Source organism: Pelodiscus sinensis, chromosome 15 (assembly GCF_052426305.1).
Source record: "Pelodiscus sinensis isolate ZL-2025 chromosome 15, ASM5242630v1, whole genome shotgun sequence".
Lineage (NCBI taxonomy): Eukaryota > Metazoa > Chordata > Testudines > Trionychidae > Pelodiscus > Pelodiscus sinensis.
The window spans coordinates 5,937,573-5,965,193 of record NC_143066.1 but is presented as its reverse complement, the minus strand read 5'-3'; the positions used below and the strand labels follow the sequence as shown (position 1 = coordinate 5,965,193).

Below are 27,621 nucleotides of genomic sequence, written 5' to 3'. Positions count from 1 at the left end.
CAGTGTCTGTCAGTCAGCCCGTGCCGGGTGTCAGTGTCTGTGGGTGCCAGTCAGTCTGTAGCCGGGGGTGTCAGTGTCTGTCAGTCAGCCCGTGTCTGGGGGTGCCAGTCAGTCTGTAGCCGGGGGTGTCAGTGTCTGTCAGTCAGCCCGTGTCTGGGGGTGTCAGTGTCTGTGGGTGCCAGTCAGTCTGTAGCCGGGGGTGTCAGTGTCCGGGTGTCAGTGTCAGTGTCTGTCAGTCAGCCCGTGCCCGGTGTCAGTGTCTGGGGCCGGTCAGCCGCCAGGCCCCGCCCCGTCCCGCCCTCCCGGCCCGGCGCGAGGCGGCGCTGAGCGGGCGGAAGATGGCGGCGGCGGCGGCGGTGACTCTGGCCCGGCGGCTGCTCCGCTCAGGTGCGGCCCGGCCCGTTCCCGCCCCTCCCCCCTCGGGCCGGGCCGCCGCTGACTCGTGTGTGTCTTGCAGGGCCGCGTGCGGGGCTGCGCGGGGCCGGGGGCCGGGAGCCTGGGGCCGCCCCGCGCAGAGCGATCGGCCACGGCCGGGTGGCGGTGGAGCTGGACGGCAGCACCGGTGAGGGGGGCCTGCGTGCGCGTGTACAGCGTGTGTGTGTGTGTGTGTGTGTGTGCGCGCATGCGTGTACAGCGTGTGTGTACGTGTACAGTGTGTGCGCATGCGTGTACAGTGTGTGTGTACATGTACAGTGTGTGCGTACATGCATGTACAGCGTGTGTGTATGTGTACAGCATGTGCCGTGTGTGTGTGTACCGCGTGCCGTGTGTATGTGCACACCGTGTCACATGTGTGTACAATGTGATGTGTGTCACGTGTACAGCGTGTTGTGTGTGTACATTTACAGCATGTCACGTGTATGTACACAGCCTGCTGGTGTATGTACTACCTGCTGGTGTGTTTGTGTGTGTACAACATGCTGGGCTTTGTGTGTGTGTGACTGTGTACAGCATGCTAGTGTGTGTGTGTACATGTATGCTGCACGCCTGCCTGTGTGTGTGTATGTGTACATCATACTGGGCTCTGTGTGTGTATGTGTGCAGTGTATATATGTACAGCCTGCTGGCGTTGCATGTGTGTATACAGCATGCTGGGCTCTGTGTGTGTACAGCCGTGTGTATGGGGTATATACTGGGTGCAGGCTTTGTATGCATGTGTACAGTATTCTGCAGTGTGTGTATGTGCACAGCACACTGGGGGTGTAGAGATGTGTGTACAGTTTGTCATGTGTGTACAGTATATACAGCATCCTGCTGTGGGTGTATATACAGTGTGCTGGGCTCTGCGTGTATGTGTACTGTATGTGTGCATATCTGTGTCTGTATGGTATGCTAGGGTGTGCTTCTTTACATATATGGTACTGTGGGATATGGTTTTGTACATGTACAATACTGGGTTCTGTGTGTGTGTATGGCACGCAGGAGTGTGTGTATGTGTGCGCATGCATACAGTGCTCTGGGGTCTGTCTGTGTGTGTATACAGTGTGCTAGGGTTGGTGTTACAGAGCCATGCATGATACCTGCAGTAGAAGGTGGGGACACTTGGAAAAGCTGCTGTGATTGTTTTAACATTCATGTGACTTTGTCTCCTGCAGTGACTTAGGCCTAGAGGCTTCTGCATGAACACGTATCTGGTTGCAGGAATAGACCTTCAGTCCTATCACAGCTTGCCATAGTGGTCTTCACAAACACACCCCAAACAATCTAACGTACACAGTGCCTGTCCCTTCCCTATGTGCACACCACCAGTCCCACTCGGATACCTCTGTCAGTGGAATGGGACTGTGATCAAGGGAACAATATTTACAAGAAAAAGCTAGCCTCTCCGCTCCAGCCCCCGCCGGATCTGTGCTAGCCCTCTCGAATCAGCCACACCAGTCTCGGTGACATAGGGGCCTTGATCCTGCTCCCCGATTCCACTGATGTCAGTGGGGAGCTAGTGGTACAGGCAGAATATTCAGTAGGTGTTTTAGGGTGGGCTGTTGCTAGTTTCACCTGCTTGAAACAACAGGATGCACTGTTTACTCCTTTTGGCGGTAGCTGCCAGAGTATGAGCCATTTAAAAACACCCTATTTCTCCTCTTGTTAGTGTGATTCAGCTGTATTGCAGGGGGTTCTTCCAGAGGCAATCGGGAACAAGGTTTTGCCACACTGACTAGGGCTTTCTGTCTTTCTGTGTCCCAGCTCCCCATCTGCAGGCAGGGAACAATGTTTCACAGGGTGTTGGGAGGCTAAAATAATATTAGTGGCATGCACAGATCTTTACATGGAAGCAGCTAGAGGGATGCCAGATACCCTCACAGGCATGATGTGGATGGAGAAAATCCAGTGACGTAGTTACGTAAACTGGCATGGTCCAAGGTACAAAATGACTTTACAGCCAGAAGGGACCATCACAATCATCTAGCACCGCGATGGGCAACCTGGGCTAGTGAACGAGCCGCGTGGGTGGCCCTCCTTCATCTCAGTGGGCCCCAAGATTGTCATACCCAAGACAGTCTCTAGGGATGGAGTAGTTTTGCCAACTGTGCTGGTGTACCTAGAATTTGCAGGGTGTCTCGATTGAACTGTTAGCAGTGCTTTGACTGGATGCAGAGGGAGCGCATGGCTCTCTCAGTCAATGCTGTGTGCAATCACCATTCCACAGGCCCTGGCTTTACGTGTGTGTCACTTTAGCAATACCAGTAGGGAAAAAACTCGGCTGCCGGAAACCAGTGGAATTTGGCAACCCTGCACATGGGCAACAGGAAACAAAATGCCTCGCAGGCCACACACAGAACCCCGAGGGGGTTGCCCCAGAACCTCACCCACCCGCTCTGACAATAGATCCCTGAAGTCCTCAAATCAGACTTCAAATTCCAGAGAATCCACCATTCTCACTAACTGAAACCTGCAAGTGACCCAGGCTGCAGAGAAAGGCAAACCCCACACCCAAAGACTCAGCTAATCTGATGGGGGAAATTCCCACTCCAGCGTTGAGACCTGATCTAGTCTGGTCTCGGGAACGTTCCGAGATCTGGAGTGTGCTAATCAGCAGCCTGGCAGACACGGTCGGCTCGGGTGGGTTCTAACTCCTCTGCTTTCCACGGCGCAGGGGTGGCTGTGATGAAGATGGAGAACCCTCCTGTGAACAGCCTGAGCCTGGACTTCCTGACAGAGTTCGTAATCAGCCTGGAGAAACTGGAGAATGACCGAAGCTGCAGAGGCGTCATTTTGACGTCGGTATGTGTTGCACTGAAAGGAGGATACGTTTTACGGGGCTGTCTCGGGGGTGCAATGGATAGGCGGCGAGTGCTGGACCCGGTGTGTTCCTTTGCTGCATGCTTAGCCACACTGCTCTCTAGCAACCAGACCAGGGGGGATCAGAGCATGGCGTGGGGACACCCCCTCTCAGATCATTGCTACAGGGCCCTCAGGGATGGAAGGAAATATAACAGGCGCCAAAACCAGCTGATCTGGGAGGGGAATGTTCTTTCCTCTCTCTTGAGAAATCCCTTGGCATTTTCTGGCATCAAATTAGAAATAAGCCACAAGTGTTGCTAAGTAAAAAATAATGATTACAAAGAAATGCATTTCCTTTTCCTTTCCCCCTTTGTTGTTTTACTTGCTGGTAATAGCCTTTGAGTTATCCATTAACGTACCTCTTAGGACTTTTGTAAAAATATTTGCATGCACAGTCTTTACACACATGATCAGGTCAGGTTCTGCCTAACTAGCTGTTCTAGATTTGATCCTAACAAATAGGGAGGTACTAGTTGAGAATTTGAAAGTGGAAGGCAGCTTGGGTGAAAGTGATCATGAAATCATAGAGTTCACAATTCTAAGGAAGGGTAGAAAGGAGAACAGCATAATAGAGACAATGGATTTCAGGAAGGCAGATTTTGGTAAGCTCAGAGAGCTGATAGGTAAGGTCCCATGGGAATCGAGACCGAGGGGAAAAACAACTGAGGAGAGTTGGCAGTTTTTCAAAAGGACATTGTTAAGGGCCCAAAAACAAACTATTCCGCTGTGTCGGAAAGATAGAAAATATGGCAAAAGACCACCTTGGCTTAACCACGAGATCTTGCATGATCTAAAAATAAAAAAGGAGTCCTATAAAAAATGGAAAGTAGGACAAATTACAAAGGATGAATATAGGGAAACAGCACAGGAATGCAGGGGCAAGATTAGAAAGGCAAAGGCACAGAATGAGCTCAAACAAGCTACGGGAATAAAGGGAAACAAAAGAACAAAGAACAAATCATGTCAAACCAATCTGATAGCTTTCTTTAATAGGATAACGAGTCTTGTGGATAAAGGAGAAGCGGTGGATGACTTTAGTACCTAGACTTTAGTAAGGTGTTTGATACGGTCTCGCATGATATTCTTATCAATAAACTAGGTAATTACAACTTAGATGGGGCTACTATCAGGTGGTGCATAACTGGCTGGATAACCGTACTCAGAGAGTAGTTATTAATGGTTCACAGTCCTGCTGGAAAGGCATAACAAGTGGGGTTCCGCAGGGGTCTGTTTTGGGACCGGCTCTGTTCAATATCTTCATCAACGATTTAGATATTGGCATAGAAAGTACGCTTATTAAGTTTGCAGATGATACCAAGCTGGGAGGGGTTGCGACTAATCTGGAGGATAAGGTCATAATACAAAATGACCTGGACAAATTTGAGAAATGGTCTGAGGTAAATAGGATGAAGTTTAATAAAGACAAATGCAAAGTGCTCCACTTAGGAAGGAACAATCAGTTTCATACATACAGAATGAGAAGCGACTGTCTGGGAAGGAGTACGGCAGAAAGGGATCTAGGGGTCATAGTGGACCACAAGTTGAATATGAGTCAGCAGTGTGATGCTGTTGCTAAGAAAGCAAACATGATTCTGGGATGCATTAACAGGTGTGTTGTGAGCAAGACACGGGAAGTCATTCTTCTGCTCTACTCTGCACTGGTTAGGCTTCAATTGGAGTATTGTGTCCAGTTCTGGGCACCGCATTTCAAGAAAGATGTGGAGAAATTGGAGAAGGTCCAGAGAAGAGCAACGAGAATGATGAAAGGTCTAGAGAACATGACCTATGAGGGAAGGCTGAAAGAATTAGGTTTGTTTAGTTTAGAAAAGAGAAGATTGAGGGGGGACATGAGAGCTGTTTTCAGATATCTAAAAGGGTATCATAAGGAGGAGGGAGAAAACTTGTTCATCTTGGCCTCTGGGGATAGAACAAGAAGCAATGGGCTTAAACTGCAGCAAGGGAGGTTTAGGTTGGACATTAGGAAAAAGTTCCTAACTGTCAGGGTGGTCAAACACTGGAATAAATTGCCCAGGGAGGTTGTGGAATCCCCATCTCTGGAGATATTTAAGAGCAGGTTAGATAAATGTCTAGCAGGGATGGTCTGGACAGTAGTTGGTCCTGCCATGAGGGCAGGGGACTGGACTCGATGACCTCTCGAGGTCCCTTCCAGTCCTAGTATTCTATGATTCTATGACTATGTGGGTCACAGGTTGAAAGGTCAGTTGTTACATATTAATTGTCTATTCCCTCCCATCTTAGGGTGCCCCTAAAATCTTCTCAGCTGGTCTGGATATTATGGAGATGTACGGGAAGAGCACGGAGCACTATGCGGAGTTCTGGAGAGCTGTTCAGGAGATGTGGCTCAGGCTGTACCAATCCAACCTGGTGACAATAGCGGCTATCAATGCAAGTCAGCTTCATACCTGACTTCGTAGGAGGCTCTCGGTTGTCAGTCACTTCCCGGGGTACTGTGGGGGCAGGGACGAGACTGGAATAAGGTGTTGTGTGCAAACACTAGGATGAGTCCGGGGGGCGAGAGTGTATTTCAGTCTCCACACAAAAATGTGAAGGGGTCCCTAGTGAGATGTAGACTCACCTGATTGCCCATGCACCCCACTAGCCTTCTTAGCAGCCTCTTTATTTCAAGCTCCTTAGCAGCCTCGGTAGCTGGAGAGAATGAACTCAAGGGCAGGCGTTGTGGGGGGAAGAGAGCAGAAAGCCATCGCGTTAGACCCACAGCAGGGGCAGTTAAGATGTCTGCTAGTGTTGGCAGTAATTTATGCATAGGAATTGGCTGTTGTTTCTTGGCCCATCTGGTGATTCTTGGCCAAGGGGGAAATGCAGCCTGAATGTGTGTCATTGAACAGGCGATTTCTGTGTATTGGTTGGACACTCGCTTTGATTTGTCCACAAAAGAACTGCTGACACTGGCAGGAGCGCTCGACTTTCTGAGATTGAAGGTACGAGGAAAAGAGGCGGCTAGGACTTTTTAAAAGGGACACAGTTGGGTCAAGTATGTTCTCAAGGGCAGGTTTTACATATAGATTCCATTAGGAAAAACAGTTTGGGTTTAAAAACAACAACAACCCACCCCCCATGCAGAGTTTGTAACCCCAACAGGACAGCCTGGTTGGAGCTGGAGAAGCTGACAGTGACGCTGATGACGAAGAGGCATGAAATTGACCGGCCCACGCTGGGAAAGTTCAAACAGCATAAATGGAGTGAGGAGGAGGGAAGAATTGAAATGGAAGGAATTGTTTGAATGGCTTTTTCTCTGACCATGCTCCCTGACAATGTACAGGGACATGTCTTTAAAGCCGTATCCCCGATGCTGTTACCCATCTCCTCTCGCAGTATTTTAGAACTGGATGCACGTTGCGGAGACTTAGCTAGACCTGATCTCTTCCTTCCTGTGGCAGGGGTCCAGCCCGGCAGGGGGCTGTCTGATGGCCATGTCCTGTGACTACAGAATCTTGGCTGAGAACCCAAAGTACAGCATTGGTCTGAACGAAACCCAGCTGGGGATTGTTGCACCTTTCTGGTAAGCAGGTGGTTACGCTGTTATCAGACAGGTGTATCTGGGGGTGGAGGGAGCAATGCTGCTATGAAAGGTGTCTTCAGAGCCACTAGCGTCTCTGACAGGACAGAGTTCATGTGTGTGGGGGTAGCACCTGGAGGTCCCAGGCCCATTGTGTGAGGTGTTGTATGTACATGTAACAGACAGTCGCTGCCCTGCAGAGCATACAGTGAAAGTACAAGCTGAGAGAATGGGTGGCTATGGACAGTTGAACCACAAGGTGACACACAAGGTACCAGTCAATCTGCAAAGCAGCCCTGAGGCTTGCCTGCCAGTTGCAGAGCGGTCTGAAGGCGTCCCAGCGGAGGTGGGTTCTGAGAAGGGACTGGAAGGAGGACAGGGCCGTTCCTGGTCATCAGCTCTTTGCTTTGAGGTCTAAATGCTTCTCTCCACGCTGGCTGGTTGTTCAGCGTTTCCCCTGGCTGAGAGTTTCTCCTCTCCCATAGGTTTAAGGATACAATAGTGAACACAATTGGAAACCGGGCCACGGAGCGCTCCCTCCAGCTGGGGCTCTTGTACTCCCCAGCGGAGGCCCACAGAATAGGCCTGGTAGATCAGCTGGTACCGGAGGAGAAGATCCAGAGCACGGCTGCTGCCGTGATGTCTCAGTGGTTAGCTATTCCAGGTAAGAGATAACTGGCTGCGGGACGTTGCTGCTGCTCTCTGCGCCTGTCCAAGAGCAGGGAGCCCGTGGAGGGGAATGAGATGGAATCGGAGAGGGAGGCTTAACAGTCCCCTGTTCATCTGAACACCATGATGTGGATGCTAGATGGGTAAAAAATGAGGCCGAAGAGTATTGGACTAGATCCACTAGCATACCCTGGGGGGAGGGATAGCTCAGTGGTTTGAGCATGGGTTGTGAGTTCAATCCTTGAGTGGGCCACTTAGGGATCTGGGGCAGATCTGTCAGGGATGATACTTGGTCCTGCCGTGAGGGCAGGGGACTGGACGCGATGACCTCTCAAGGTCCCTTCCAGCTCTGTGAGATGGTATAGCTCCATATCTGGCAAAGAGATGCAGGGAATTGGCCTGTAATGCTTCACTGCAGCCCTGGGAGAATCCAGTGCCAAATACCCACAGGATTTGGCACTCGTGGGCCCCACCCCAAGTCTGTCTTTGGACCAAGCTCATGGCCTGAGCCAGCCCCCACTGAAATGAGTGGCAAAGCTGCTGTTGGCTCCCATGGGATCAGGAAGAAAGGCAGTGCAGGGGGCATATTGGGCTTGAGATGCCCCGGGTGGTGGCCAGCAGGCCATCTCCCCTGGCTAGCATGGGGTTCACACACGCAGCTGGCCCTGCCGCGAGGCCAGTGAGCCGCAGCCGGGCTAGGGCAGTGGGCGGGGGAGGGGGAAGAAATTCCAAGTGCTGTGTGACGGGGCGCGTGCGTTGGTGGCAGTTTGCAACTCAGCGCGTGGTGAGCCTGTGAGAGGAGCGTGTGCTGTGCTGTGGTGAGCCTGTGAGAGGAGCGTGTGCTGTGCTGTGGTGAGCCTGTGAGAGGAGCGTGTGCTGTGCTGTGGTGAGCCTGTGAGAGGAGCGTGTGCTGTGCTGTGGTGAGCCTGTGAGAGGAGCGTGTGCTGTGCTGTGGTGAGCCTGTGAGAGGAGCGTGTGCTGTGCTGTGGTGAGCCTGTGAGAGGAGCGTGTGCTGTGCAGTGGTGAGCCTGTGAGAGGAGCGTGTGCTGTGCTGTGGTGAGCCTGTGAGAGGAGCGTGTGCTGTGCTGTGGTGAGCCTGTGAGAGGAGCGTGTGCTGTGCAGTGGTGAGCCTGTGAGAGGAGCGTGTGCTGTGCTGTGGTGAGCCTGTGAGAGGAGCGTGTGCTGTGCTGTGGTGAGCCTGTGAGAGGAGCGTGTGCTGGGCTGTGGTGAGCCTGTGAGAGGAGCGTGTGCTGTGCTGTGGTGAGCCTGTGAGAGAAGCGTGTGCTGTGGTGAGCCTGTGAGAGGAGCGTGTGCTGTGCTGTGGTGAGCCTGTGAGAGAAGCGTGTGCTGTGGTGAGCCTGTGAGAGGAGCGTGTGCTGTGCTGTGGTGAGCCTGTGAGAGAAGCGTGTGCTGTGCTGTGGTGAGCCTGTGAGAGGAGCGTGTGCTGTGCTGTGGTGAGCCTGTGAGAGGAGCGTGTGCTGTGCTGTGGTGAGCCTGTGAGAGAAGCGTGTGCTGTGCTGTGGTGAGCCTGTGAGAGGAGCGTGTGCTGTGCTGTGGTGAGCCTGTGAGAGGAGCGTGTGCTGTGCTGTGGTGAGCCTGTGAGAGAAGCGTGTGCTGTGGTGAGCCTGTGAGAGGAGCGTGTGCTGTGCTGTGGTGAGCCTGTGAGAGGCGCGTGTGCTGTGCTGTGGTGAGCCTGTGAGAGGAGCGTGTGCTGTGGTGAGCCTGTGAGAGGAGCGTGTGCTGTGCTGTGGTGAGCCTGTGAGAGAAGCGTGTGCTGTGCTGTGGTGAGCCTGTGAGAGAAGCGTGTGCTGTGGTGAGCCTGTGAGAGGAGCGTGTGCTGTGCTGTGGTGAGCCTGTGAGAGGAGCGTGTGCTGTGCTGTGGTGAGCCTGTGAGAGGAGCGTGTGCTGTGCTGTGGTGAGCCTGTGAGAGGAGCGTGTGCTGTGCTGTGGTGAGCCTGTGAGAGGAGCGTGTGCTGTGCTGTGGTGAGCCTGTGAGAGGAGCGTGTGCTGTGCAGTGGTGAGCCTGTGAGAGGAGCGTGTGCTGTGCTGTGGTGAGCCTGTGAGAGGAGCGTGTGCTGTGCTGTGGTGAGCCTGTGAGAGGAGCGTGTGCTGTGCTGTGGTGAGCCTGTGAGAGGAGCGTGTGCTGTGCTGTGGTGAGCCTGTGAGAGGAGCGTGTGCTGTGCTGTGGTGAGCCTGTGAGAGGAGCGTGTGCTGTGCTGTGGTGAGCCTGTGAGAGGAGCGTGTGCTGTGCTGTCTTGGGTCTGAATGCTACGGTGGGGATTTGACACAGAGCTGAGCCCAGCCCCTGGGAGACGCGTGCTGCCTATGCCTGACACTTGGGAATGGGCTGAGAGAAACTAACCAAGGCTGGGCCCCTCAGCCCCTCTCCCCTTCCATGCAAGAGCTGGGTGTAACATACCGTTGGGTCTCACTTTCCATCCTCATTCCTTTGCCTGCTAGGACATTAGGACATTGCAATGTGGAACTGACAGGCAGGTTCCCTGGCCCCTTCACCCTGCACGCCCAGCGTGGGGAGGGTGTCGGGATGCCCATCAGTCCCCAGCCACTCATCCCAGAGAGGAGCAAGTCCCCAGGCCCCGTTTGTCTGGCTTCCTGGAGGCTCCTGTGCACATCTCACAGTCCCCACACGAGGGCACTGTCCCGGTACCCGCTCCGCACCTTGACATGCATGTGCGGGGTGGTGCTCAGCTGTCCACGGTCCCTTCAGGAGTTTGATTTGTACCCCCACACCCCAGTTTTGCCTTGCTTGAAAAAAGTTCTTGCTTACAAACGTGTGTCAGCCCACGACTACTGCAACGTTGCTCCTGCTCTCGTTTTTACCACGGAATAGAAACACTGCACCTACATGTCAGTGTGCAGCATCTACGGCGGTCGAAACAAGGCCTGGTCTATATGAAATTTCAGTGTGTACTGACTTTGCTGGGGCTTGTTTGGCGCCTGTTGTAAAAGCAGGCAGATATCTAGATGGGTTGATGTAATCCGGAAGACCACTGTGTACTAAGGTTCCCTCTAATCTTTTCCAGCCATGTGTGGATTTTTTCTGTTCACGTGCAGAATAAATGTTTATGTGCACCAAGGCATGTGGGCATGTGCACCACCAGTAGAAACACAAACCTGGCTTTGGGTGCCCTGCTAATCATCTGGGCAGCATTAGAATCTCTCTTGAGCGGTGGCACCAGTGCCCAGTTTATAGGGAACGCTGGCTGTCAGAACCTGTGCAATGGGATGTGCCTGGAATGGGACTGTGTCTCAAAATCAAGCAGATAAGAGAGAGATATCTAGATGGGTTGATGAAATCCGGAAGACCACTGTGTACTAAGGTTCCCTCTAATCTTTTCCATCCATGTGTGGATTTTTTCTATTCATGTGCAGAATAAATGTTTATGTGCACTAAGGCATGTGGGCATGTGCACCACCAGTAGAAACACAAACCTAGCTGTGGCCACCCTACTGATGAGCTGGGCAGCATTAGAATCTCTCTTGAGCGGCCACAGAAGTGTCCAGCTTACAGGGAACCCTACCCTACACCCCTCCCGGGTACACGTATCCCTATTGAGAACCACAGGCCTAGAGTATGTGCTACACAGGGGCACTGGTGGGTTATCACGTCTCCAGTGTAGGTGAGGGCAGCTGATCTGTTTCTTTTCCATTTTTGTTCTTGGACAAGCCCCTAGAAAATGAACCGCATGTTGCACAAATGCAATCTCTAGCCGACCACGCTAGAACGACGGTGCTTGCTCAGCTGGTCGAGCTAATTAGCATGGACTGACTTTAAGAGAACCATCAGACCCTTGTGCGAACACTGATTTCATTACCGTCTCCTAATTGCTGTGCATTCCCGCAGCCTGACACCGGGGCTGGGAAGGGGGACATTTGGGGAGGCGTAGCCAGTGCAGCACAAGCTAGTTCCACTCTGGTTTGGGGAGCCAATCGCGTTCCAGTCACGTCGGACCATAGGAGAGGGGTCAGTGCGGGGGAAGGCTGGCGGAAGAATGGCTTGGAAGCTTGAGCAGAATGTGGCGTCTAGAGGGCAGAGCAGGGAGGACAGAGGGGATGGGCCGCCATGTGGCCGCTGCTGCAGGGTTTGGTTTATGCACAGGTGGCAGGCAAGCTTTGCACTCTGACTGTTTGATCTCTGCCCCCCCGAGCGCTCACTCCCTCGCTCCATACTCCCGAGGATCTCCCCCGACCGGGATGTGGGCGGTAGCGTCGTGGTGAATGTCTGTGACCTGGGATCAGCTTCGGGGAGTTTCTGTGACTGTAACGACTTGTTCATTAGGGCTGTTCAAATGCGTGTAATTAAGATACAGTGTAACTGCTGAAAAATTCAGGGCAGGGCAGCAGTCGGCTCTCTGGGAGCTGGTGCGTGCGGGGAGCCTGTGTGAACGTTAACTGCCGAGCTCATGCCCATTGGTTAGCCGGTTACACTGTCACATCCCTAATGTTCCCAACAGCGCCTGCCAGCCCAGGTCTCACAGCGAGCATGGCAGCGGCTGATGCGAGAAACCGGCTGTGCTGGAAGGAGGTGTCCTTAGCGTGACAGGGACGGGCCTCGGACCTACATAATGGCATTCTCCGTGGTCGAAACCGCGTCCTCCCGCACCTGGTGCAGATGCCTTGACGTCCACGGAGCAGTGCTGACTTTCCCCAGCTGGGAAACTGGCTTGACCGCTGATCTGGAAGCAGATCCCGGAGACTGGCCCCTGGGGGTGGGGTAGTTAACGCTTGTTCTTGATGGTGCCACTTGGGTCAAATAGCGTTGACAGAGGGCATTGATTTTTAAGGCCGAAAGGGACCACTGTGATTGTCTAGGCTGATATCCTGTATGGAACAGGCCAGAGAATTTCACCCGGTTTCCCCTGCCCTGAGTCCGGCACGTGGTTGACAGAAGCGTCTCCCTGAAAGGACTCCAGCCCAGCGTCGGGGCACCGAGAGACAGAGAATCCACCACTTCTCTGGGGAGGCTGCCATGGGGCTTAGTCACCCTCACTGTTAAACATTTGTGCCTTGTTTCCATTTGCCTTTGTCTGGCTTCCGCTTCCAGCTATTAGTTCTTGTCCTGCCTTTCCCCATTAGAATCAAGAGGGTGATAGGACCCACTTTGTTTTTACCCAGGAAGGTAATTACGCCCGGGGGTCCTCTGGCTGACAGGCAGACCTCGGGCAGTAACGTACACTGACCCCCGCACGACCAACAGTCTAACTCTCTGTTTCACAGACCACGCCCGTCAGATCACCAAGTCCATGATGAGGAAGCCGACGGTGGACCGCCTGCTCGCCCACCGCGAATCTGACATTCAGAACTTTGTCAGTTTCATCTCCAAGGACTCTATTCAAAAGTCTCTCCAAATGTACATGGAGATGCTAAAACAGAGAAGAGGCTGAGGAAGCGGCCTGCCCCGCTATAGGTCGCTGGCCTAAAATATTGAAGAGCCATATGCGAATCTCTGATCACCCAGCAATAACTTTAGATTGTTAAGATGACATATTTTTCAGTGTAATTGATCTGATTTTTCCTCGCCATCCCCTTAGCCTTCTGTCTCTAGCTCTCTTGCACGAGTGCCCTGCCGTATGGTGCCTAATACTGATTCCTTCTTCCGGAGGGGCTGCAGGAAACGCTTGATTAGATGATCCAAGTAGATAAACGAGTGGTCAGCCTGTCGTTACTGTGAAATGTTGTCAGATGGCATGGCTAGGGCCTCTTGGCTCTTAGCTTCCGAAAAGAGTGACTGTTAAAAATGTGAATTGTCAATAAAATGCCTTGAAAGGAGGATGGTTGAGAAGGAAGCTTTGTTTTCCGTGTGGGCTGTGTCCCTCCACACCGAGCATTAACTAAACACTGCAGCTCCCCCAGGCCGAGGAGTGTGACTGTAACAGCCAGACAGCTACAGGCAAAGGGGTCACTTCCCTTCACTTGCCAACACGAATTACAGCGTTGACACAGTGATTTTGGATGAGGGCCACGTGGTCCCTTCCAGGCAGAACTGATAGGAACTCAAGTCGCAGTTGGAATCCAGCCCTGGTTCATGAAGGTCGTTATGCGCTGATAGAGGGAGGGGGCTGCTGAGGGTTGGTGTCCCGAAGGGCTGAATGAGCCTGGTAGATTGAAGCCCTCGGGCTGCCCCAGTGCCGGCTGTGATGGGTGGCAGATGACCCTGCCAGCTGCTGGTGCTGGCTGTCCCGTGGCTACGTGTGGCTCCCCAGACACCAGGGCGGACATGCCCGCGTCTTTCACCAACGTGTCATTGACTTACCCCGGCTGCATGAGCAGGGCTGGTTCGGCCAGGGCTGCTGTCCTGCGGGGATGGCAGATGCTGGTGCTGAGTGTTCTTTCAGGCGGAGGGTCACAGCTGGGGAGGCTGGGAGCCGGGTTCCACTGCTGCGGAGGGAGAGGGGTCTAAGCGGGTGTAGGTGAAGGCAGCCTGGAGCATCAGGGAGCCTTCAGGGTCACCTCCACGGGGAAATGGTCGCTGACAGCCAGGGCCTGCATGGGAACAGCAAGTGGGGACACAGTGTAACAGCTCTGCCAGAGGCCTGGTCCCCCTAGAATGCCTGTCCCCCGGGGAGGGAGTGTCAGCGGAAGGAAGAGCTCCGCTGTCTAAAGGAATTAAATATTTGCTCTCGGGGGCCTGGCCAACCGACCTCGTCTTCATCCAGCTTGAAAACGCGTTGGAAATTGTAGACAGTGGCCGACTTGGGCACGATGCTTTTCTTCAGCTTAGGGCCACACACCACAATCCTGCAACACAACAACCCCCCCTCGGGTCAAGGCCCTGCGCTTCCCAGGGGCTCTCGTTTCACAGTCAGACACAGCGAGGAACAGCCCCGACTCCAGGGAGCTGGGGATGGCGTCGGCAGGGCTGAGACACAGCGAGGTGCCAGGCTATCCTCCGCTCTTCTTCCTGGCCCCACGTACCGCCTGCTCTGGCCCGCCTCCGAGAGCGGCTCTCTGGTGAGAGGCTGGAGCTAAGACCTATGCCGAGAAGCCCCCTCCCCAGGCTCCCGCTGAGCTCTCCTGGCTCGGCCACGGGAGGGAACGCAGGCAGGGGCAGCCAGCAAAGGCTGAGTCCTGTCTGCGGAGCTGCTAGGTCAGAGGTGCTCAAACCGTGGCCTGTGGACCACCAGTGGTCTGCAAGCTCCAGTCAGGTGGTCCATGGAGCAGGCAGAGCTGCCCACGTAATTAGTGGCTCCCAGATGTGGCTCCACTAGTTAAGTTTCTGGACCCTCACATGTAAGGAGAGGGGGTGGCCTGGGGGAATAAGGGGTGGGTAGGAGGGGGCTGTGAGGTGAGGTGGGGGAAATAGAGGGAGGTGGGAGGGCAGTGGGGGCAAGAAGGGGGGATTTGGGAAGTGCAGGGCTGAGGCAGCCAGAGAAAGAGGTGACTCCCCCCATCTCCAGGGCTGTGAGTGGGGAGAGATGGCCTGTCCTGCCGAGCCCCAGTTCTGTGGCTGCTGTTGGGGAGAGAGACCCAATAGTAAAATATGAGCTTTTACTTGTAGGCCACAAAGGGGTTTTAGATGGCGTCTCCGTGCTGGGAGCCAGGCGGGAGGAACGTTAAGGCCCCCGGGCTGCGCGGAAAGGCGGCGTCTCACCTGTCGTAGGCGCAGTCCGACTTCCCGACCGTGGTGTCCATGGTGTCGGGGATGAGCCACTCAAACACCTCGCTGGTGCGCAGGCGGATAGACTCCCAGTCCCCTTTCCTGACGTAGGAGCAGTCGGCGTTGAAGTCTCCCAGGAATATGATGTTCTGTGGAAGAACAGCCTGAGTGGGCTGGGTGTTGGGTGCCGGCAGACACTGGGACAGGGCTGAGAGCTGGGCCGAGCTCCCTTACGCTTTCAGTGTCGGGGCCTGGGTGCTGGGCCCCCTGGTCTGCACCACGAGGGCTCGGTGAAAGGCAGAACTTCCCTCCCAGCGATTGGGTGGCCAGATGGTTTAACAAACGATACTGAACACCCCTCTGCCCCCCCCCCCCCCAAAAAAAAAACACTGGGAAAAAATTCTGTTGAGCGAAAAAAAAGGGGGCGGAAGACCAAAGTTGCTGAGAAAAAAGAAAGGGGGCGCTGCTCCTTTAAATGGCCCCACGCTCATCACGCCCCCGCCAGACACAGCAGGGGAAAATTGTCCCCGCCGGGCTTCCATCCGAGGGGAACAGGACATACCAGACATTTCACACGACCAGTATTTTCTGTTTTTTTATGGACAGGGAACCCGAATAATGGACAGTCCAGGCAAAAACCGGACACCTGGCAACCCTACCCAGGGAAGGGCCGAAATCCCATTGATTTTGTCTCGAATTGGGATGAAAAGTCAAAATGTCAAAGTTTAACCTGGAATGGAAAGTTTTGATTTGGAAAAGTCCATTTTGGGGGAGGGGAGGCAGATTTTAAAAGGCTGCCACAGTGCCTCATGGGAGCTGTAGTTCAGGTGCTTTTTCCCCCCTCCCGTACCCCCCCCCAGCCATCACATCATGGTTTGGCCAGAGGAGAGGCTGTGGTGTATCATGGGAGATGTAGTCCATCTGGAGATCCCCTCGGGGAGAATGCGTAATGAGGTACCGGAACTACCACTCCCATGAGGCACTGCAGCAGAGCCTGCAGATGCAGCTTCATGCCAAACCTCAAACTGAAACGTGTTGATGCCGTTTGACAGCCCAGACCCCTGCATTTCGGGCCAGCGGGATCCTGTATCAGCCAGTCCCTCTCTATTTTCCTGCAGGAGAGCCCATGTTTTTCCCACAAAGACTTCCCCTGAGGAAAATGTTGATTCAGAGAGGGGCTGCCGATACAGGCCAGGCCCTAAGCCCAGAGCTCGGCCATTGACAGGCTCTCCAGGTGGGATCCCGGGGCCCTTAGAGTCTGTATGTAAATGGCCCGGTCCGTGCCCCATGGAACCAGGCCTGCTGGAGACGGTAACGGCCGTGGTCTGCCTCAGAGAGACGGGTGCATTTTCTGGCATTTATCCGCCATGGAGCCGGACACGAGGAGGCCAGCGTGGTGGCCCAGAGGCAGCAGCTGATGGGACTCTGGGGGTTCCAGCCTAGCTCTAGGCAAGGGGGAGAGGGAGCGCCAGGCTTGGCCCAGGACCCTGGGGCTGGGTTCTCTGCCCTGGGCGATGCAGGACCTCAGATGAGAAGTTCGGAACAGCACTTCTGGCCTCATTAGCTGTGGATCTAAAGCCCCCTTGTACGTTCACACGGTGGTGGATTTGCACCGGATGCAGCGGCTTACGTCAGTCCCCCACTTGTTGATGACGGCCCGGTGGACATCGTAGAGGGCATCGATCTCGGCCACAGCCTCTTTGGGGGGCGTATGCAGGGGAACCAGCACGAACTCCCGCACCTCTGCCGGAGACACCAGGTAGGGTCATCCCACGGACACGTCCCCAGCCATCGCACGCATGCGTGCACACAGAAAGCCATCATGCTCATACAGAGCCAGCTCACTCACGGACTCATACCCGGCCATAGCACGCGTGCACACAGTGCCATATCGCACACATACAGAGCTAGCTCACTGAAACCGACACTTCCTCAGCCATCGCACACACATGAAGAGCTAGCTCACTGACATGGACACGTCCCCGGCCATCCCACGCGTGCACACAGAGAGCCATCGCACGCTCACGGAGAGTTAGCTCACTTGACATGGGCACGTCCCCGGCCATCGCACGTGTGCACACAGAGAGCCATCACGCACACACGCAGAGCTCACTCATGGACACATCCCTGACCATCGCACGCACGCATGCACACAGAAAGCCATTGCACACATACACAGAGACAGCTCACTGACACGTCCCCACCCATTGCATGCATGCACACAGAGCCATCGCACGCACACACCGACATTTCACACATGCACACCCAGAGCCATCACACACACACAGCCATCATGCACATGCATGTGAACACACGCCCAGCACCATAATATACACTCACACACACAGAGCCATCATACGTGTACATATGAACACGTGCTATCCTGTGCCATAAGGTTTGTGCACCAGCTCCAGTAACGCCCCCAACAGCGCTCCCCTAGGGTGTCCTGGCCTAGTGGGGACACTCCCGGCTTTCTCCTTTCGTCTACACCTGCAGGTGCCTGTCCCCTATTGGCCAACGCGGCCAGAGAGCTCCCCGCCCCAGCGGCTGGGCGAGAGCCGGAGCTGAGGTCCTGGCATCTCACGATGTCCCCCAGTGCCTCTCGCTCTGCAAATATGCCAGGTCGCAGCAGAACGTGACTGCAAGGTCCAGTCCTCTCCGTACCCGTGGCTGGGGGAGTGGACCCCCCGGCACATTTCCCAGCCCTGGAAGAGTCTCCCTGCCCTCCGGCAGCAGGGCTTGAGCCTCGAGGAGGCTTTACCCTCGAGGAGGCGGCCCGCCATCCTCGCTGGTGGTACAAACTGGGGGCTGGCCCCTGCGTGGGGCTGGGTCACCCCTGCCAGCGGGCTCAGCTTACTCGAGTACGGGGACGAGAACTTCACGATGAATGGCTCACGGCTGAAGGTGTCGTTTGGGTCTGGGTACTGGTACGTAGCCTCTACGGACACCGACAGCGTCCTGCATGGAAACGGGGAGGGGGAGATGAAGAGGGTGGGAAGGAGGCTCCAACTATTTGTGTCAGAGGGTTTGGCTTGTAGGGGCTCCCCACTACCCCTCAGTCCTGACTCCCAGCCCCCTGGCTCCCGCCACACCCGCTCTGCCAGCTAGGGTTGCCAGATGGTGGAAACAAAAATACTGAACATCCTTCCCTCCCGCTCCCCCAAAAAAAATGCCGGGAAAAAATTCGGTTGAAGAAAAAAAAGGGGGAGACCAAAGTTGTTGAGCAAAGAAAAAAAAGGACTCCAAGACTTATTAAGCAAAAAATATATATATTAAAATAAAACAGCATTAAAACAGCATGTCCCCTTTAAGAGTGAGTGCAGGGATAGGAACAGGGGAGCGGTTGAGCACTAAGACCCAGGGGAGTCATTGCTTCCCCTTGGTCTTTTTGCCAGGCTGCCATTTTGTGCCAGCAGCTTTGCGGACCCAAGTAAGCATGGAGACTGGGGTTGGGAGTGTTGGGGGCCAGAGGAGGCCAGGTGCTGAGTGTTTGTAGGGTTGCCAGGTGCCTGGCATTTTTGCCTCTTGGCCAGGGAAAAAAATCAGAAAATACTGGACATCTTAGGTGTCTGTTATTTTCTGATTTTTTTTTACCAGACAGGAGGTGAAAATACCAGACTGTCCGTGTGAATACCAGACACCTGGCAACCCTACTGCCAGCACCCCTCAGTCCTCCCGACCAGCCCCCTGATAGCCCAGCCTAGGGCTCCCCACCAGCACCCCTCAGTCCTCCCCACCAGCCCCCTGATAGCCCAGCCTAGGGCTCCCCACCAGCACCCCTCAGTCCTCCCCTCCAGCCCCCTGATAGCCCAGCCTAGGGCTCCCCACCAACACCCCTCAGTCCTCCCCACCAGCCCCCTGATAGCCCAGCCTAGGGCTCCCCACCAGCACCCCTCAGTCCTCCCCACCAGCCCCCTGATAGCCCAGCCTAGGGCTCCCCACCAACACCCCTCAGTCCTCCCCACCAGCCCATTCAGGGTGGACCCCTGAGGAGGGAGGTTGTGTGTTGCAGGTGCCAGCCTGGGAATGGCTGAGGTCCAGGTGGAGGCCCAGGAGGGGGAGAGCTGCGTGGGCTGAGGGGCCCAAATGCCACGGAGATGCCAGGGTTGCTGCGCCTGGGACAGGGTAGGAAGGGGCTCGGGGGCAGCTAGTGTGCTGGGTGGTGTCAGGTGTTTTGGACAGATGCTCTGCTGACCCAGCGGTGAGCAAGCTTGCCCTGAGCTGGGACCCAGTGGAGCAGGGAGGGACTGGACCCCCGGCCTGGCCACCCCCCAATGCTAGGGGGCGGGGAACTAATAACCCTCAGCCTGCCCCAAGAGCAGCTGGGACGTGCTTGTCCCATGACCCCCCGCCTCAGTGGCTGTTGCCCAGGCAGGAAATGCTGCGTCGGGGACACGCTGCCCAGCGCGAGTGTTCAGCCGCACAGAAACAGGCAGCAAAGGGCCTGAGCACTGACCCCCCAGCCCAGCCCGCCGATGGCGGGCACAACCAGACTCCAGCGGCCTTGTTCTCATGGAAATCAGGGCCCCTCTGCGCAGTACTGCCCGCTTGCAGGGGCCCAAAGGGAGCGCTGAGGGGACTGCTCTGTGTGGGGCCGGTCCCCCAGGTCCCAACTCCACAGACTCCCCCGGAGTCACTGCTGAGGTGGGCAGCGGGAGCCGGGCCTGGCTCCGGGCTGGCAGCTGCCGAGCCGGCTCTCCGGGAGCCCTGTTACCTGTAGATGAAGACATACATCTCCTTGTAGTTCTCCCGGCCCAGGGGCTCGCTGTTCTCGTAGCTGTACTCGTACTTCGACGCGCTGGGGGGACCCAAAGGAGAACAGCGCTGACCTCCCAGGCTGGCCTCAGCTCCAAGCCTCACACGCTCCGGGCATCAGTAGGGTGCCCCTGGCCATGCCAGGAGAGCCAAAGCCGTGGGTGCAGGCCTCAGACAAACCCTGCCAGTCCCCCACCAGCCATGCCCTGCCCCGTGCTCCTCGTGTGGGGCTGAGGAGGGGCCTGGCCCTAGGCACACAGATCTCCCTACGGACGCCAGCTAACTAGCCAGCCACAAAGCTCTTTCGCCCGTGCTCGCCCCTTTCACCTTCTGGTCTCAGCCTGCCCTGTCAGCTGGGCCTTCTGTGCCCCCCCAATGACCGCTGAAGGAGGGTCTCACTATTGGACCCGAGTCCCAGCCTGACTTGACCCACCCTCGGCAGGGATAGGCGGCCCGGATCCAGCCTCCCAGCCGCAGAGCCAGGTGGCTACTCGGTCTCTGCTTGTGTGGCCTTGTTAATCACTAATGGGGGCTGAGACGGGGGACCCCTCCCCCCCGCCCGCCGGCTGTTACCTGTTGAGCTGCTCCAGGAGGTTGTCCACGGCGCTGAGATCGGCGTCCCGCACCTCCTGCAGCAGGATGATGTCGTACCGCGACAGGATCTGCGGGGGCACGCGGGAGGCTGTCAGGGCGCGGGCGGCAGGGCCTTGGGAGGGCCGGCTGGGCTGGGGAACAGAGCGCTGGGCTCTGCAGCCGAGGGCGCCGGCCTGGTACATCGTGCAGCTCCCTGGCAGCCAAAGCGAGCGGGGGCAGCCCCAGAGAGGGGCGAAGGCGGCTCCTGCTCCATTCGAATCGCCCCGCCCAAGGAGGGAGCCCCACTGGGGATGGACTGAGCCCCCCGCTGCAGGCTACGGAGCTGAGGCAGTAGCCGGCGCCTGGGCCCTGCCGCTGGGGCATGGATGTCACCGCCGTAGCGGGGGAACCCCGGGGAGGGAAAGGGGCTTGCCAGGCCTCTCGGAGCAGCGAGGAGCCAGGCCGCCTGTCGCACAGCCCAGAGCCCTGGCCGTGCCCCCTCGGAGCTCAGACAAGGAGCCGCACCGAGCAGCAAACCGGGGCCTGCCCTGGGGCCCGTCCCTGCCTGGGTGGGCGCGCAGAGCACAGCAGTGAGGAGGCTGCGTCTGCCCAGCCCAGGCCCAGGTTTGGGTGGGGTTGGGCCCAGCTCTCTGGCTCCCCCTGCCTCTCTTCTGGCTCCAGGCTGCTTCCTTGCCTGTTCCTCTGCAGAGCGCCCAGTGGGCCGGCAGCCCGGGCACCTCCTGGCTCGGTGCTATTGGCTTGCCGGGGTCGCCTGGCGGGTGGGACCTGAGGGGACGTAGAGGGGCTGTGGCCGGGGCTGGGCTCAGCACCAGAGGAATGGCCGGGGCCAGACCCCACAGCTGTGGAGCTGTCTGAGCTGAGGGGCAATGGGGGAAGGGTGCGCTGGGCTCCAGGAGGTGCCAGTGTCCTTGGCTGTGGACCCCTGCTCCCCCAGCCCCTCCTCTTCCTGCCACTGGCCCCTCCCGAGGGAGGCTGGAGGGGCTGTCAGTGTGGGGCCTGGCTCTGCGGCTGGCGGGGTGACCCCAGGGATGGGTACGGCCCGGCCTTTCCCAGCCGTTTTCTGCCCACTGCCCTGGGAACCAAGCAAGGCCCTGGGACATCCGCACCCTGGCCTCAGCGGCCGCTCTGCCTCCCCCCCACATTGTCCACCAGCAGAGCCTGTCCAGAGTAGCTGGGGGGGCCCCTTGGCCTGGCCTGGCAGGGGGCGCCCCTTGTTCTCTAGCAGCGATAATAGCTGGTGTCAATGGCAACAAGCGGGGCAGGGCCGGGGCTGCCCGCTCCAGATACTAACCGAAATAACGTGTCCGCCCTGCGGCCCCCTGGCTACCGGAGAGGTTCCTGAGCTAGGCCTAGAGCCAGCGCCGCTCCGTCCCACTCTTGACCCCCGACAAGCCGGGATCTCGGGCAGCCTGGCGTACTCACTTTCACGATGATGCCCGCCGTGATCTCGTCGGACAGCTTTTTGTCTCCAAAGGCCCTGATGTTGAAAGCGCCGATTTTCAGGGTGGCAGCCGAGCCCAGCAGGTGGGCCACGGCCAGAAGGGCCAGTGCCGGACTCATGGCTCCCATCCTGCAGGCAAGAAGGGACACGGAGTCTAAATTACACTCCACCTATTACAGCTCTCCAGAAAAGCAGACCGTGACGTTATCCCTCATTTGCACAGAAGGAAACTGAGGCACGGTGCTGTCACCCAGTGGATCAGTGACAGAACTGGGAGAAAAACCCAGGAGTCCTGGCTTCTAGTCACCTGTTTTAGCCCCCAGGCAATAGTCTCAAAAGCTACCACGGGTATGGGGCGTCCTTTCTGTATGTCAGTGCTTATCTTGTGTGCAGACAGGGTTGTAAGAAGGGCGGGGCAAGCTGCGTGCTTGCCCCAGGCATATCATAATCCAAGGCGCAAAGACGCAATAAGTAAAAATAATAAGCTGCAAAAGTAAAAAGTGAACATGCTAACCTCAGGCGAGGGGGCGCAAAAATACCTCGTTCCGGACTGGCTACAGGTTCACACTAATCCTAAAGGTTGGGAACTCCCACTTCCTCCCCACCCAATGTTCTTGCTAATCTTGTACCATCCGTGTGTGGAATAAATTTTTCTATGTGCACCAAGTAATGTGCACCACCTGTAGAAACAAAAACCTAGCTGTGGGCACTGTCTGCTAGTAGGGTTGCCATAGTTATATGGCCCCGTGTGTATAGGATTAATTGCTAAACCGTGAGGGGAGGGAGAGAATTTGACAGTAAAGACAAGGGTACTCATATTATAAATGAGAAAATGTATTGCTTTTTCCTCTAACCCCTCTGTTTTAATGAGAAAATTAGATACAGAGTTTTCCCCAAGCTTTTTAGAGTGAAGGTGTATGCTGTACCTGTGACATTGTGTACCCCGTGTTCCTCATTTATATAGAACCGTGTCAGTGCATCCAAAGCAGGGCATATGTGGTGTCGGGACAGGTTATGAGCCGCTGAAAGTCGCTGTTCTCCCTGGAGCTGGATCACGCTAGTGCACGTGAAGTTCTGAGAATGTGTTGTCAGGTTGTCACTTAAATGTGCTGTGGGTTTGGGATGCGCCCTGACACGAGCTCTCCAGAGACGGTGACCAGGGAGGTACCCAAGGCCTGCGGGAGGGTGCCGAACAGGCATTGCCAGCTGTTGTCCAGCACAGGCGTTACAGTCAGTGACTCACTCCCAGCAGGGTGTTGCTGCGTCCCAAAGTGAAGCCATGCCCAGTCCCACCAGACAGGCCTGGACGTGTGCTCCCCAAGCACTGGACTAAGGCAATAAAACAACACACGGGCCCATGCCTGGCCCTTCCTCTTGCCCCCACCTATGCTGCAAGCAACAAGGACGCTCGGAAAACCTGAACAGCGGTGACTGGCCCCGGTTTCAAGGGTGAATCCTGGGTACTATGAACTGCAGTAGCCAGTGGGGGAGGCAAACGGTTTGCTCAGGCTAAAGGCTGAGTGGTTAGGGTGAGTGCTTATGTTTTATTTTGGTGACCACTGTGACTTTTTGTCCATGCGTTACAATCACTGCATAGCTGTCTTTGGTTCAGCCGTTTCTTTCCCCCGTGAGTTTGACTGACGTGGTTGGTACATCGGCTCAGGCTACAAAGGCTGGTACATGCCCACTTTCCGTTGACGAGAGGGGGCAGCAATTAAAGCAGGTGCCTTATTGAAGTGCAAGGCTGGGAGGATTTGGCTGGTGCCTTTTCTCCCTGTGATTCAGGAGAGGCGTCGGGAGCAGGCCTCCACTTTCGCTGGGCGTGGGGCTCCCTGTGAGGTTGTGCTGAGTGATCGCAACGCCTGGAGGGGTTTGCTGCTTGTCACTAGCCAAACATTGTGGGAAACAGTCTGGACTGGAGAATTGGGGGCGGGGGGCACAGCGGTCCCGTAGTCCCAGGCTACACCCTGGGGGTCCCATCACAATGCCAGGCAAACTTTTGCCAGTGTTGAAACACAACAGGCTTTCTAATGGCCAGCACATTTTAAGCACAGCAGAGAGGGAAATAATATAAAATAGAGCCCCCTTGAGTTTATAGAAACCCGCTGCGGATAATACACGTGTAATGACAGCGTATCCTAGGGAGATACAGGCAGAAACCTTTTGAATGTTTGGGGTTTTTTTCAGCCGTGGAAGAAAACATTGTCCTCACTCTGCATTTGTAAGCAACAAGTAGCCAGAGGCAGTTTTATTACGAGCTGCAGCAAGGGAAAAACTGATTCGGATGGAGGGGGGAGCCCCCCCGAGGCAGATCTTCAAATACAAGCAGCTATGAAGCAGTTTATATACTGTCCATTAAATAAAATAACAAAAAATTAGTCTCCTTCCCATGACAAACGCCAGTGGCTAAAGCAAAATGCCAGTGGCTAAGTTATTTTAAGTCCACCCAGATGCTCCTTATCCCAAGGTCCCTGCCAGAGTCAGCGTTCTATCCTTATCTCCGTATGGAGGCGAGAGGTGAAGGCAGCGTCTTATCGTCTTACTACAGCTCTCGCGTTGGCAAGAATCAGAATTGGCCTTGCTCTCTTGCTAACAAGACTAAGATGACTGCACACAAATTCCCTTCTTCCCTTTTTCCTGCCTCCACTTAGCTTTAACACTTTGCAACATTGTTTCAGGTCTGAGGTTTGCCCACAATAAAGGAGGAGCAGGCCTGTGCCTCTCAAGAGACACAGGATCCAAGGACACTCAGGTGTAGAAAGGGATTTCTGCATTCAGCCAGGTCTGATTGGTGTATGGATGCTTAGGTCCTGGAACAGTAACCATGCCAGGCGTTCTTTTGCAGTCAGGCTGAGGCTCTTGCTGCAACCCCAGCTTGCACAATATCCCGAAAAGAGTGAGTTTCATAAAGACCTGACACATGATAATGGGCAGGCTTTTTAACTGCTGCAAGCACATGGCAATCGGTTATTGCTCCAGGTTCCCTGCCGAGAGACTGTCCACTGGCTGCACACAGAACAGTGAGCTAACTTAACCCTGCTGCACTAGTAGACTGTACAGTCAGACCCCAGCACAGTCGGTGGTTGTGATAACAGGTTTTCACAAAGCAGTGTGCAAAGTCCCCGTTCCTAGGAACGCTGGCAGCAGATCAGAAAAGGGAAGAGGATTACTTACAAAAGTTTCAGAAGAGAGGTGGGGAGAAAGGAGAGTTGTCTTCACAGCAGATAAAAATAACAACTCCTGTATCTGTTCACTTATTAAACCAACAGCCTGTAGTGAGTAACCCATATGACTAATATGCAAGCAACAAAGTATTCTAGACATATTCCGAACACTTCAATTCACTTCCATTTACTTTTTCTCCTTCCCTGCCCTCCCTGCACTTATTTTGCAGGTTTGAAGGGTGGCGAGTAGAGTTTGTTTCCACCTAATTGAATTTACTAACTTCATTTTGACACATCAGGCCTTGCCTTGTGTAAAGGGGCATCTGTTTCAAAGGCAGGGTGTCATCGACATGTGAGCGAGTAGGTTTTATCCACAAAAGCTCCTGATCCTATTGTTAGTCTCAGGTGCCATAGGACTAGTCATTGTTTTTTATTAGTTACTTTGGTTTCCAAGATCCATTGCTTAAATATAAAACAAAAGTTTGAGGACTTCAGAAATGAATGGCTTTGGTTTATATTTGTCATGTTTTAGGAATGGCGTCTGTGTATAACAAGTCTTAATGCCCATTAGAGTGAACCCTGGGTTAAAACCAATTCTGTTTGTCTAGATTTTTTTTTCCCACAGACAAAACCATTTAACGGTGCCTCCCAAGAAAGGCCAGTCCTCTTTATCTTCCTACAACATGTTGGCTGCTGTCCCCAAAGTCCCAGTGATGCTGCTGCCTTTTGCTTTCCAGAGTCCCTTGTCAGCTTTCTTTCTTGGAACCAAAATTCACACAAGAATCGCAACTTAAAGACACCTCAACAATTGAGGCCTTTAACCATAAATTAAGGTACTACCCTGGGAATTGCTTGAATAATACTTTAACGAGGCTAACTTGTCTCATCTATACCATTGCATCTTCAAAATAAAAAAAGTTAGCACTTTAATTATTGAAGAAAGTTGATTTGTAGCAGAATTCTTTGAAAGCCAATTTACTTAGCACACAAAATGCACATGCACCTTCCTTTTTAAATAGAGCTATATGATCAGGGAGGCTTCATTTCGGTCCTTTAAATCTTTCACAATTGTGCAACTTTATTGCCTCCTTTTGATTAAAATCTGAATTAATTAATGGAGCCTTTTGTTCCCCCCATGCCTTTATTTCAGGCTTGTGATTCCATGAACATGCACACCCATGGCTTCAGGGTGTGGGGCGAGGGGCATGAATCACGCTAATATACCAATTTCCAAAACCATTTGATGGCAAAATCAATTTTCCAAGCCATATAGTTGCCCACCAGGAATTTCTACCTGCTTTGCAGCCAATAGCAAATATATCTTTTGCGTCAGTCTAAGAATGTGCTAAGATCATAGAGCTTTTCTTTTTAAGCTAGTCATTTTGGTTGGTTTAGGGTTTCCTTTTAGGGGTGTTTGTCGGGATCCATCCATGATTTGATCTTTATTTCAAGCTGGTAGAAATGACCAAACTGGTTTAAAAAAAAAACAAGATGGAGACAGTACCAGGTAGGTGGTTCTTTCTCAATTTCTCCTTCATGACAGCTACCCAGAGTTACCTTGTAGATCACTGGTGTTTCTTGGAGTTGCATAACTGCATTTTCTTTCTTCCAACGAGCTCCTAAGAGTCTATGGTTATGTAAGTGGGGTCAGGGTAAACTCTGGTGGTGAACTGTGACAAGTGGTGCAGAGACTTCAGGGGCTGATCCCAATTTGCATAGACACACCCACCCTGTCTAGTATGTGCTCACAGCAGCCCAAATGGTCCCTTTGGCCACTGTGGGATCCCCAGTCTCTCTGTTACTGAGGCAGGGGGGATAAAATCTTGTTACCCTGATTATGCGAATCAAGGACAATGGAATGGTGGAACTGTTTATGACAGAGGGATTTGCCATAAACTAAGTAGCACTCGCTAGACAAGGCTCACGGGTTCCAAGCTCAGGAAAGGTCTTTGTACCTGGGGGTAGGGCCCTGTCTAAGGGCCTAAACAACACCAATTGCATTCCCTTCTCTCTCTCCACTGTGGAATATCAGAATTAATTTGTGATAGAAATGTAGCCATGTTAGCCTGTTGTAGCTGAAACAAAATACAGGATTATATAGCACTTTAAAGATTAACAAGATGGTTCATTACAGTGGTCTCCAACCTTTTTACACCCAAGATCACTTTTTAAATCTCAGAACAGGTGAAGATCTACTGCCCCGCCTCTTCCTTGAAGCCCTGCCCTCTCTATTCTCCTCCTGTCCATCACTTGCTCTCCCCAGCCCTTACTTACACACTCTGATAAACAGTTTATTTTTAAATTATGCGATACATACAATTAAAATCAGGTGTTTATAGTTATGAAATAAATGGTCTGTTTTTTATTCATGCTACTTAAATCTAAATAAAGCATTTACAATTATACATTTTGTGGGGACAGAGTTCTGCGGCGGGGGGCAGGGAAGAGGGAACAGGGTGCTGGGAGGGCAGAAGACAAGGTTCTGCAGCAGGGGACAGAGTGCCAGTGGGGACAGAGTTCGGGGAGTGGGGACGGGAATGGGGACAGAGTTCTGTGGCTG

At 54.2% G+C, this 27,621-nt stretch overlaps 2 protein-coding genes across 5 annotated transcripts in view; one reads left to right on the top strand and one right to left on the bottom strand.

The window, feature by feature from the left end:
* The first annotated feature begins 249 nt into the window (after positions 1 to 249).
* Positions 250 to 13,280, top strand: ECI1 (enoyl-CoA delta isomerase 1). Of its 2 annotated transcripts, none has more exons than XM_075899139.2 (7): positions 250 to 387; positions 458 to 562; positions 3,095 to 3,222; positions 5,542 to 5,688; positions 6,702 to 6,823; positions 7,306 to 7,484; positions 11,965 to 12,201. In XM_075899139.2, the coding sequence occupies exons 1-7, from the start codon at positions 339 to 341 to the stop codon at positions 12,048 to 12,050; spliced, it is 816 nt and encodes a 271-aa protein (XP_075755254.2). In that variant the 5' UTR covers positions 250 to 338; the 3' UTR covers positions 12,051 to 12,201. The 2 variants fall into 2 exon arrangements, with proteins under 2 accessions (XP_075755254.2, XP_075755253.2); XM_075899138.2 differs by lacking the exon at positions 11,965 to 12,201 and adding an exon at positions 12,728 to 13,280 and having other exon boundaries at positions 251 to 387.
* Positions 13,281 to 13,429: 149 nt separating this feature from the next.
* The window catches only part of LOC142818570 (deoxyribonuclease-1-like 2), a 19,127-nt gene continuing 4,935 nt past the window's right edge, over positions 13,430 to 27,621 (bottom strand). Inside the window, exons 1-9 of one of the 3 annotated variants that reach the window (XM_089782225.1) lie at positions 22,205 to 22,439; positions 21,879 to 22,026; positions 20,436 to 20,524; positions 19,822 to 19,905; positions 17,965 to 18,065; positions 16,738 to 16,850; positions 15,102 to 15,256; positions 14,152 to 14,248; positions 13,430 to 13,993 (exon numbers count right to left, since the gene is read on the bottom strand). In XM_089782225.1, coding sequence (XP_089638351.1) covers positions 13,940 to 13,993; positions 14,152 to 14,248; positions 15,102 to 15,256; positions 16,738 to 16,850; positions 17,965 to 18,065; positions 19,822 to 19,905; positions 20,436 to 20,524; positions 21,879 to 22,025 — 840 coding nt within the window. In that variant the 5' untranslated portion in view covers position 22,026; positions 22,205 to 22,439 and the 3' untranslated portion in view covers positions 13,430 to 13,939. Of the gene's footprint in view, positions 13,994 to 14,151; positions 14,249 to 15,101; positions 15,257 to 16,737; positions 16,851 to 17,964; positions 18,066 to 19,821; positions 19,906 to 20,435; positions 20,525 to 21,878; positions 22,027 to 22,204; positions 22,440 to 27,621 lie in introns of those variants that run through there. The other 2 variants (XM_089782224.1, XM_089782226.1) reach the window with 2 other exon arrangements.

Bases quoted from the DNA above. Each gene is read 5' to 3' on its own strand.
- ECI1 (XM_075899138.2), top strand. From the start codon at position 339: ATGGCGGCGGCGGCGGCGGTGACTCTGGCCCGGCGGCTGCTCCGCTCA. The intron at 5,689-6,701 runs GCAAGTCAGCTT...TTCCTGTGGCAG, and splicing joins TGACAATAGCGGCTATCAAT to GGGTCCAGCCCGGCAGGGGG. The intron at 7,485-12,727 runs GTAAGAGATAAC...TCTGTTTCACAG, and splicing joins TCAGTGGTTAGCTATTCCAG to ACCACGCCCGTCAGATCACC.